The sequence below is a fragment of the Neomonachus schauinslandi genome, unplaced genomic scaffold, assembly GCF_002201575.2.
Source record: "Neomonachus schauinslandi unplaced genomic scaffold, ASM220157v2 HiC_scaffold_1017, whole genome shotgun sequence".
NCBI lineage: Eukaryota > Metazoa > Chordata > Mammalia > Carnivora > Phocidae > Neomonachus > Neomonachus schauinslandi.
Genome location: NW_025409707.1, coordinates 1,029 through 11,915, shown reverse-complemented (window position 1 = coordinate 11,915; position 10,887 = coordinate 1,029). Strand labels below are relative to the sequence as shown.

Genomic DNA, 10,887 nt, shown 5'->3' with positions numbered 1-10,887 from the left:
GCTGAGCTCTCGCTGTGCAGGCTCACGGACCATCATGGCTTTCTGCAATGAGTCACTTGGGCCCTCCTTCATCCACCTCAGGGGGGGATTGCATTTGCAGGAACGCCTCTCTCGGCGCAGGACCCATCTCCCCAGCTCAGGCCTCGTTCCCTGGAGCCCTCTGAGGGCCAGAGTCTGGCCTGGGCTGGAGCTGAGAGACCCAGGAGGCAAACCCAGGAAGTGGGCAGGAATGGAGCTGGGCCTTGGGCCAGGCCCCTGGGCACTCCAAGGAGGGGCCTTCTAGCCTGCTTCAGGGAGGGCCCCATGTTTGCCTCCTGCATTCAGACGGTGGGTCCATTCAGTTCAGCAGGGGCTCCAGAGGGTGAGGGGTTCTGGGAAGGTGGCATCCCTTCTACTGGAGGGCAGTCTGGTCTGGGGCGAGGGCAGAGGGGTGCTCCTCAGTGACACCCCCAGGCCAGAGCCACCGCAAATCCCAAAGTCTTCTGGGGGATGGCAAGAAGATGTCAGGGACAAGACCAGGTCAGGGAGGGAGGTGGGCAGCAGAGGGAGGGGCTGACCAGCCTGGGCTGGAGGAGGAGGCTGCCCTGGGGTGGGAATGAGGGAGGGGGGACAGCGCAGTGGCCTTGGTATCAGGGAAGGAGGCTGCTGGGCCGATGGCTGCCATGAGACCTGGGTGAGGCTGGAGACTCCACGTGTGCCCACTGGGCTGCCCCTGGGGCATCAGGCCCTCCTCACTGCCCAGGGATAAGGGGCCGTTTAGATGGGTCAGGGGTGGGTCATGTTTAGAGCTCTGACAAGACAAGGGGTAGAAATGGGCCAGAGAGGCAGAAGTGACCGACAAGAGGGGTGGTGTCAGGGAACAGTAGGGGTGACGGCCAAGGTGAGGGAGAGGCAGGCTGGATGCTGAGCAGTCAGGCCCTGTGAAGGCATGGGGTCCTTAGGCAGATGGTCCCAGGGGACACCGGCGGCACTGACAGCTCTCAGGCTGGCCCATCCCAGGACGGGGGCAGATCACCTCGTGGGGGCTGCTGAGATGCCCCCGCCTGGCCCACCTGCCAGCAACAACCCTTCTCACACCCCAGGCAGATGCTGCCCTGCCTGAGCCCCAGGCACCTGGCAGCCCCTGCCCTCCCTGGTGTCAGCCCACCCCTCCGGAGGCTCCTGGGCTGAACCTTGTGCTATGGGACTGGGGGCCCGGTCCTCAGGCTCTGCTTCTCTTGCCTTCCAGGGAGAAGGAGATGCCCGGCCCCAGCCCCTACAAGGCAAAGGTACGAGCCTGTCCTGGGGCTCGGGCAGGACGTGCTGGGTGGGCATGGAGCCAGGTGACAGCAGACCCGGTCCCCAAAGTGGTCCCAAGGGCTGTTTCACCAAATCCCCCATCCAAGCACCCCATGCACTGCCTGGGCCAAGCCTGAGCCCCAGAGCCGTGGTCAGCGGGAGTGGCCCTGTGCCCCTCGGGCTCTCTCAGTCTGTTCACATGAAGGCCTCTGGACACTGCCCAGGCACCAGTCTACACAGCGTGCGGCTCATCTGCTGCCCCCTTGTCATGTTCCAGCAACATCGCCAGGAGACCCGGAGAGCCGACAAGTGGGTGAAGATGCTGCAGACCTGGGACCACTACTGGCTCAGTGAGAAGGTGGGGTGCTGCGTGCCCGCAGACAGCACTGTGTCCCGACAGGGGTGGGGGTACAGCCCTCAGCGTCCCCCCGACCCCACGAGAGTCCCCCTGCCTAAGGAAAGTCTGCTGCCCAAGCCCAAGCCTCCCTAGGCCCAAGGAGGGCACCAGAGGGGCCGGCAGGTCAGGGCCATTGTCCCTTCCTCCTTGTGGAAGACAAGACATAGCTCAAGGGACACCCAGCCTCTCTGCAGACACTATGGACCCAAGATCAGAATCTTCTAGATGCCTTGTGCTCCTTGGGCTCCAAGGTGCCATCCTGGGCCTGTCTCACCAGCACTGCTTTCTTTCTGTAGATGCATCGTCGGGGGTATAAAGTGGTCCCTCGCCAGGTGAGGGGTCAGGTGTGGGCCCTCGTGCTTGATATTGAGCAGGTGAAGTCCAGCCACCAAGGGGTCTACGAGGTAAGCCCTTCCAACCCTGCAGAGGCATGGCCCTTAGATGAGGACTTGGTAGACGCTAAGGGGAACAAGTCGGGGGGCGGGGGCGGGTGAGGCCATGTGCCTTGGGGACCCAGGGCGGCCTCAGTGCTCTCTGGTTCCTCTCAGACCCCAGGGTTCCACGCATCTCCCTGCTGCCCAGCCTCAGTCCCATGAACCCTGAAGAAGGACAGACTTGGGGTCCAGAGAAGTCAGGGCTGTGAGTCTCTGTCCTATTCCTGGTTGGGTTTAGCATCAGGGTGATGGGAACCGGCACCCTTAACAGGCCTGGAGCTCCCACAGCAGCCCTCCTGGCCCCAGGGCCTGGAGTGGGGGCCGACCAAGAGGGCTGGTGCCAGATTCCTGCTGGGGATGCAGAAGGAGCTCCTGGGTGGGGATAGGAAGGGGAGGAGAGCTAGCCCCTGCCACCCCGCCTGGTGGCTGTAGGACTCCACGGGCATCAGGAGCATAGGCCCAGTGACCCTCCCTGTCTCAGCAAGGGCCCTGAGATGGGCCTGTCCCCTGGGAGCAGGTTCCAGGGAGCAGCCTCCGCAGGGCAGGCTCAGGGCCCCGGGCTGGTGCTCAGTCCTGGAGGATGGGCCCCTGTGCGTGGGGGAGGGGAGAGCCTCGGGCTGACCACTGGAGGCCCTCCCCGCCCAGGGCTGCTGAGCACCAGCCCTGATGTGGGCATCACGGGCACGGTGGGCACTTGTGCGGGGCCCTGGCCTCAGAGACAAGGGACAGAAGCAGGTTTCTGCAGGGCACACTCATGTGGCGGCTAGCGGCGCTCCCTGCTTAGAGGGGCTGTTGGTGGCAGTTAGGGTTCCGTGTCCTGAAGCTGGCTCCTCCTTCCAGGTTCTGCCCACAGAAGATGAAGGAGCAGGCCCAGCTCTTCTCCAAGGGCATCAGGCAAATTGACCTGGACGTGACCCAGACCTTCTCAACCACGTCATGTTTTGGGACCGCTATGGAGGCAGGTGAGGCTGCTGGGCAAGCAGGGCGCTGGGGTCTGCAGGGCACACTCCAGGTGTCAGGGGTGGCCCAGGGGCTTCTGGGTGGGGAACACGGGGTCTCAGAGGAGAGGAGGTAGTGGCAGCAAACAAAACACTGCTGCATGGTAGAAGTGCTGTGGACGAACCAGGTGCCCCCTCCCCACAATCCCGGGTCTGGGGTGATGGTGAGGGCGCCCGGACGAGGTCCTTGTGTCATCCCTATGTGAGCTGAACCCCAAAAGTTGGCATGGAGCTTCTTCCTGAAGAGCAGGGGACTGAGGGTGGGGGCCGTGGGGGGCGCACTGTGGGGTGCTAGGGGCCAGGCAGCACAGACTCGGCTGGAAGAGGACACACACGGACCGAATGACTGCCACTCCTGGAGTTTTTCTATAGTTCTGCAGGTTGTTGCATTTTGTTTTAGACGATTCCATATCATTGTAAAGATACATATTATGGTGATATTATGGTGAACCCCAAATGCCATCCTGGGTCTAGCCCTGGGTCCTGTGCTCAACACATGCTTCCCCAGCAGCAAGTGTGTCCCAGCAAAGCCCAGACCTCGGGTCTATTTTATCTGTTGAAATCTCTGCATGCATCTTAGGAAATGGGGATCCCTGTTGGATGTGTGCTCCCCACACCAGCACCAGCCAGCAAGGATTTAGTGCAGCTCCTTAGTGTGTGGACAGTGTTCGCGCCTCCCTGGTCACCTGAGCGTTCTCTGGACGGTCTGTCCTTATCAGAAGCCCGGGTTTGGTGTTGAGTCACCGGGTACAGGTAGAGACCCTGAGCTTGCGGGAGACAAGCGGGAGGGACAGGAATGCAGTGTGCGCCCAGACAGGGTGGGGTGCAGGTGAATAGTGGCGGGAGGTGGAGCTGTGTCTGCATGCAGAGCGCTGTGGCTGACCGTGTGCTTTAAAGCCCGGGGTCCTGGGAGGCTGACCTGGAGGGCCACCAAAGTCCTCGCTGAGGAGCCACCAGGCAGGGGTGGACTGGTTTTCCCAGGGGCTGCCGCAGACCAGTCTCATGAGGGGGGTGCCTCGTACCTATGAAGCTGGGTGGCCCCTGTGAGAGTCTTGGTCCTCAAAGTGCAGCTGGGTCGCTGTGGACGTGTGACACCTGGTCCAGGAACCGTAAGTCCGTGTATGTTTCTTACACATCAGTGTCATGAACGCCTCCAGGAAATCCTTGAGTCCTGAACAGAAAATGTATTCCCTTTTCTGGTCTCCTTTCCAATAGGGTAGGGAACGGGCTCAGTCCAGTCTGGGTCCCTGGTGACCATTGTGAGTGGCTAGCCCTATCAATAACTCCCAAAGGCACAGATAACATGAGTCGTATCTCTTTCTCAGAACTGTGTCTATCTGGGCCTCCCCAGGGCTTGGAGTAGAATCCCAAGGACAGGTTGCATTTTGTATCTTGAAAAGAGAAAGGTGGTCCCATATCCTGAGATGGTGAACAGAGGCTCAAGTCAACACCCCGCTGAGAATTAGAGCGAGCACAGGGTTAAGACCAAATACACACACCTGTTCAATGGCTACCGAGACAGTGAGGAACCGTGAGGGTAAGGCCCAGCAGAAGGCTCAGCCCAAGAGATAAATCTGCTGACTCAGAGGACAACAGCCAGGAGGCTGACCAGAACTTCCTCCAGCACCCCAGTGATGTGAGACAAGATGGACTTCGGGATCTGTGCTGAGGGAGGTGGGCACTGGAGGTGTGGCAATAGTGCCCGGACCATCCAGCTCATCCAGAACCACTTCGTGGATGAGCATGACCCCAGCATGGAAGTGAGGGTTGCCGCTCCTGTCCTCAGCCGTGAATCCTGATGTGGGCTTGTGTCCTGTGTGCTCCATAGGAGGCTGTCCCCCCACCGTGGGACCTGGGGGCGGGGCAGGAGAGGTGCCCAGGAGGGGCTGGTGGTTGGATTGCCCCATCCTAGGTGAGGCGGGCAGGGGGTCCTGCAGCACTGTCCTCCGGCAGGACTCCTATCAGAAGCAAGTGGTTATGGATGGTGAGACGTGCCTGCTGGACATTCTGGACACGGCGGGCCAGGAGGAATATAGTGCCCTGCGGGACCAGTACGTGCCCACTGGAGAAGGCTTCCTGTGTGTGTTTGCCATCACCACCACCACGTCCTTGGAGGACATCCACCAGTACCGGTGAGCTGCTGGGTGGCGCTCGGGGACCTCCGTGTCCCTCTGTTTCTCCTCCTCTCTGTCAGGGTCCTGGTGCACCGTCCCTGCAACCCAGGGACTGGTTCCCACCTTCTTCCTTGCAGGGAGCAGATCAAGGGAGTGAAGGACTCCAGTGAAGGGTCTGGCTCCAGGTCTGGGACTCTCTGGGACACCCCGGGATTATGACACTCCATGACCCAGCGGCCCAAGCATTCTAAGTGTCTCTGGATGGCAGGGCAGCGACGGAGGCTGGGTCCAGGGTCTGGGCTGACAGAGCTACAGGGAGGGGCAGAGGTCCTGGAGAGAGCTGCCCTGAGCCAGGCTGGAGCAGCGACCCTGGGGTCTTGGCCCCTCTGCTCCCAGAGAGCTCTGTGGGCACCTGTTGGCCCTGAACCCTTCATGGGCTATTGGGGACAAGGTTGATAGGTCAGATAGGAGTGGTACAGGGAATGTTCAAGCTGGGAGCCAGACCAAGGACCTGCCCTGTGGGGGAGCTCCTGAGGACAAGCTGCCTCATGGGGGTAGCCCTGGGGCTTGTAACGGGATGAGCAGGACCCCATTTCCTGTGTGTGGGAGTCGGAGTGGGGAGAAGGTGGGGGAGGGCTGGATCCCTCGGTCCCCCTTCCCCCTGCCAGGTCTCCAGGCCCAGTCCCACTCTGAGGCAGCCCCTTCCTCCTAGGGCTTGCGGATGCCTTCTAGACGCTGGTGCGAGAGGTCCAGGAGCACAAGGTGGGAAGGCTGAGCTCACCAGAGGAGGGGGGCCCAGGCTGCAGGGGCTACAAGTGCCTGCTCCCCGTGATGTCCCTTCCAGACCCCCTCTGACCCGCCCACTGGCCTTCTGTGCCCCAGGAGCACAGGCAGGGTGCATGGAGGTTCTGGAAGCCAGGAGCAGGTGGGGACAGAGGAAGGAGCAAGGGAAGGAAGAAGGAAGTGCCGCGGGACCCCGGCCGCCCAGGCTCCCTGGACAGACCCCCCGGGAACACTTTGCACAGATGTGGTGAATTGAGGCCCCCAGGACTCTGGCTGTCACTCTCCTCCCAGCCCTGTCCTGGCCCTTTAGCCACAGATTGGGACCCAGTCAATTCTGGGATGGTCTGGACCCCTGCGTCTTGCTGAGATTGGAAGGAACTGGGGACCCTCAGCTTTGTGTCTGCCTGGAGGCCCCTCTGCGGGGACACCTGTAGGGACTGGGGAGACGGCCTGGGCCGAGCCACACTCTTTCCTTCTGGGTGTCTGTCCTGCGCTTCTTGCAGGGAGCTCTGGGCTCCACAGGAACAGGCTGGCTTTACATTTTAACACAACAACCCTTTATTGAACTGTTAACAGCAAGCAGGGGCTCAGAACCAAGGGTGCGGCCTTCTCCTAGGGAGGGAGACCTGCTTCTCCTTGAGAGGAAGGCTGAAATCACGAGGGGGGGCATGGGTGCCAGTGTCCCCCTCCTTGGAGCCTCTGCTGACTCCGGGGGGGGGGGGGCACAATTCCTGAGTGTGGTTCCTCTAGGAGGCAGGTGCTGAGGACAGGGACCCGACCTGGAGCTCCAGTGTTGGGGTTCCCGGGCAGGGTCCCAGCACGTCTTCATGGCCTCGGCCTCTGCTGCCAGGTGACTGCTTGAGACGTGGCCTCTGTGGGCACCTGCCTCCTACTGTGGGGGAGGGGGAGGGTGGGCTTTCATTTGCTTGCCCTTGCTCCCCCTTAGCTGGGGTGACCTGAGGTCCCAGTGCTGTCCTCGGTCGGAGCTGTGGATCTGTGGGGCATGCCCAGGTCCCAGGTGACCACACAGAGCTCTGAGAGGGCTTGCCGAGCCTGGGGCCAGAAGCCAGGACTGGCCAGGGCCACGGGGGCCTTGTTCCCATCAGTCTTCATTCTGGTCCTGAGGGGGCTCGTGTCGTCTCTGCTGCCCCCCGGGGCCTGGGGCCAGCAGTTGAGGTCTCTCTGGCTCAGGGACCTATGCCTCCTGGTGGGGGAGGTTGCCGCCGTCCAGGAAGGCCAGTGTGACGAGGCACGGCATGGTGCTGGCTGGCCAGAGCCTCAGGGCCCCCATGCTTGGCATCCGCTCCAGGGGCCAGGGAGCATCTAGCAGCCCTGTGGACGCGGAGGTCGGACGGTCCTGGGCAGGTGCGGGGCCTCGGGGCTGTGGCTCAGTGCAGCCCTGGCTCTGTCTCGGCTGTGCTGGTCAGTCCCCGAGAGGGGCACGAGCTGCAGGGGCCACAGGACAGGAAGTGTGTCCTGGGTCCACAGCTTGCTCTCTAGTGGGCTGGGGGGACCCCGTCCCGGGAGTCCCAGGGGTGTTCTGGGGCCTGGTCTGTAGTGTGTCCACTGGGGTGGCCCAGGCATGTGTTAAAGGGAAAGGAACCCAGTGTTGTGGCTTCAAGCCCGATTCGGGGGCCACCTGCCTGCATTCTCCTGGTGCCCTGGGAGGTTGGGGAGGGAATTCCATCACTGTGGGGACAGGTGGGCCAGCGAGGGGTCCTGGGCGGGGTGTAGCCAGGCCAGAACCTGAGCCTGTGGGGGCTCCCTGATGCAGGTGGGCAGCCGGGGGCTCCGTGGACTTTCCCTCCTGCAGCGGCTCCTCGGGCTTCAGGATGGCCTGGCTGGGAAGGGGTGCGGCTGCTCATGTTGGGAGGCTGGGCCTGGGGAGGCCAGCCTGTCCACTGTGGGGAGCGTCTCAATGCTAAGAGAAGGGAGGAGAGGCCCAGGCACCTGGGAACTTGCTCCAGACCCAGGGGCATCTTGGGGAACTCCTCAGGGCCGGCTACAAAGAGGCAGACTGTGTTAGCGTCCCCAGCAGGCTGTTTGTCCCCAGCTGGCTGGGCCCCAGGGTGTGCTCGTGGCTCCCTGTGTGTCCACCCTGGCCTGCCCCTGACAACACCCCTCCAGGTGCTGATGCCCAGCCCTGCAGTGAGTGCCCGGATGCCCGCCCCTGGCCTGGGTTGCCCAAGGTTGGAGCAAGAGAGGGACAGAGATGAGGAGGAAGGCCCTGGGGGCTCTGTCCACTGTGTGCTGCCCCAGGAGGGTGAATCGGGAGGGGACGGGGCCCACCTGGGGGGAGGCTGGTCTCACCTCATCCTTCAGCTGGGCCATGGAGGCCCAAAGGTATCTGAGCACCACCTCATCCTCCAGGTCCCGGGGCTGGGCCAGGTTGTCCTGCAGAATCTCCCGAAGACCTTCCAGGGGCAGCTTCAGGAAGAGTTCTGGGCAATGGGTGTGAGTCAGACCCCGAGGGGCCCTACCCTGCTGCCCCAGGGTGTCTCCAAGGGGCAGGTACTGGGGGTCCAGCCATGCCCAGGAGCGCCGCGGGCAGAGCCCTGGCAGGGGGAGGCCCCATGCAGGCTGCTCCTCTGTGGGGAGCCCCGCCCAGCCCCCCTGCTGGCCACTGTCCTCTGTGGAGGCCTGCATGCTCCTCAGAGCAATGGGCCAGTGCCCTGCCCCCCCCCGCCCGCCCCCCCCCCCCCCCCCCCCCCCCGCCTCGGGCACACCTGGGCTCCCACGGGCTCACTCACTGCTGTGCACCTTGAAGATGCTGTATGCCATGGCTGTGAACATGCGCTCCCCGTCCAGGATGTAGGCATCCCAGAGCTGCAGGGTGAGTGAGAAGAGGGTCTGTGAGGAGAGCAGGTGTGGAGGGGGCAGCCTCGGCAGGGCCCATGGGGAGCCCCTGCCGCCCCCCTGGCTGCATCAGACGAGGCTCCACAGCCCCTCCTGTGGGTGCACTCCTCCCAGGGAAGGTGGGGCTCCAAGGACTCTGGGTGGTAAGGGCCTGGCCAGTGCAACCCGCAAATACCAGGGGGCCACCTACTCTGCCCCATGCTCGGTGGCCACATGCCCCGAGAGGACACCAGGCTGGCTGCAGAATGGGCCGAGGGCCTGCCTACTCCCCAGGCAGACCTGGCCTTCCCTGGGGAAGCCGAGTCGGACACAGCCCATCCTCCAGACCACTTCAAGGGAGCCTCTTGGGTGCTCCAGGATGGGTCTGGGCTGTGAGCCTCAGCCTTAGGGCCTCCGGGTCGGGCCTGGCTGGTCTAGAGGGTGAGGCTGAGCTCGGGCCTCTCCGGGGGCCAGGGGCAGGGAGCAGGTCAGGGTCCGGGTCTGCTTGAGTGGCCTTTCCCAGTCGGTGAAACACTGAAGGAACCACTTGGTGGTGTAAATGCCAGCGCACGTCTGTTCCTCGTCCTGACAGAAGTGCGGAAGTTGCTCAGGACCCACCCAGCGGCCCCAAACCTCCCTGGGACAGGGCCCCGTGCAGCCAGGTGGACACGCTCCCCACAGCCCCGCTCAGCCCCGAGGGCACCCTTGGGCCCACCAGGAGAAGGAATGGGACACCAAAGTCTGGGTAGCTTTAGCAGGGTTCTGCTTGCCCCCATCCCTGCCCCAGGCCATGGGGACTGGCCTCCAGGGAGCTTCTACTCGCCAGGTGCTTCTTGAGCTTTGGGAATTCTTTTGCTAGAATGAGCTCGCGATGGGCCTGGAATCTCAGTAGTTTGGGGAACCCTGGAATGAAGAAGCCAGAGAGGACCCAGGCCCCTCAACAATCAGGCCCTTCTTCCCCACTGGGGGCAGGGGTGAGTCCTGGCAGGTGCCTCCTCTCCCATGCTGACTCCAGTGTGTGCCCACAGCCCTCCTGAGCCCTGGCTGGCCCCGCTCTTCCCAGACAGCAGGACTGCCTTCCAGGCCTGGGCGGGGGAGCAGGGGCAGAGGACCCTCCTCCTCACAGAGACCCAGCTGGGTGGGTGCCCTGGGTGAGGACCAGGCCCGTCTGACCCAGCAACTCTTTCCTGCAGTGGTCGCAACAGAAGCAAGGGGTTCCCCATTGTAGCCCACGGGGAGGGTGACGGGGTTGTGCAGGGCCACCTCCTGGGCTTGGGATCCGGGCTGGGGGCCCACAGGAGACGGAGATGTTGCCACTGGGCTGCCTCTGGCCATGGCTGACAGGGGGACCTGGCGGGCAAGCAGGCAGTCAGACAGGAGGCTGAAGGACCCGTGGGAGTGCGAGAATGGTCTGCAAATGGGGGGGGCAGTGGCCCTGGCTACAGGACCCCAAAGGCCCCCTGGGGAGGCGGTGCCTTTGCCAGTGGGGAGACGGGCTGGGTGGGGCTCCTGGCTTGTCCCACTGTTGGAGCTGCCCTGCAGGGAGGCTGTCCTGAGCTCCAAGTCCCATCCAGGTGCCCTGCCGGCCCCCTGCCGTGCATGGCCTGTCTCTCCAGAGCTGCTTGTCTTCAGTGTGCAAGGGCCCCGCATTTGGTGCACCCACCCCTGTAGCTTTTCTCCCTGCTGGTATCTTTTGCAGAGGGCAAGTTTTGATTGAGAGAAACTCCCAATTTGTCCATGATTTCTCTCTTGCTTGTCTTTTCCCCACTGACCAGCCTCTTGCTTCATTTTCACGGCCTGACCCTCGTCTGGTGTTCTGGTTTTCTAATGCCTGGAATGGGTTACCGCCACCCTGTAACGTGGGTAAGGGCCGCACATGGAGTCCCACAGGGGAATGCAGCTGGGCCCAAGTCCACATAAGGAAGAAGCTACTTTTGAGGATGGCAGCAGATCGCACTGACGGGGAAAATATTTACCATGAGGGGATTATAGAAAGCTCACGATCCTGTGCCCAGATGTGTCCTGGGCCGGGCCTGCCCCTCACATCG

At 62.8% G+C, this 10,887-nt stretch overlaps 1 protein-coding gene across 1 annotated transcript; it reads left to right on the top strand.

The window, feature by feature from the left end:
• The first annotated feature begins 4,753 nt into the window (after positions 1 to 4,753).
• On the top strand, positions 4,754 to 5,440 carry LOC123323805 (GTPase HRas-like). Its single transcript, XM_044912297.1, has 3 exons — positions 4,754 to 4,867; positions 5,061 to 5,239; positions 5,359 to 5,440. Exons 1-3 carry the CDS (start codon positions 4,754 to 4,756, stop codon positions 5,438 to 5,440), a joined length of 375 nt encoding a protein of 124 aa, XP_044768232.1.
• The last annotated feature ends 5,447 nt before the right edge of the window (positions 5,441 to 10,887 follow it).

Coding starts and splice junctions, on each gene's coding strand:
- LOC123323805 (XM_044912297.1), top strand. CDS start 4,754: ATGGACTTCGGGATCTGTGCTGAGGGAGGTGGGCACTGGAGGTGTGGC. Junction 4,868..5,060: donor AGCATGACCCCAGCATGGAA/GTGAGGGTTGCC, acceptor GTCCTCCGGCAG/GACTCCTATCAGAAGCAAGT. Junction 5,240..5,358: donor GAGGACATCCACCAGTACCG/GTGAGCTGCTGG, acceptor TCTTCCTTGCAG/GGAGCAGATCAAGGGAGTGA.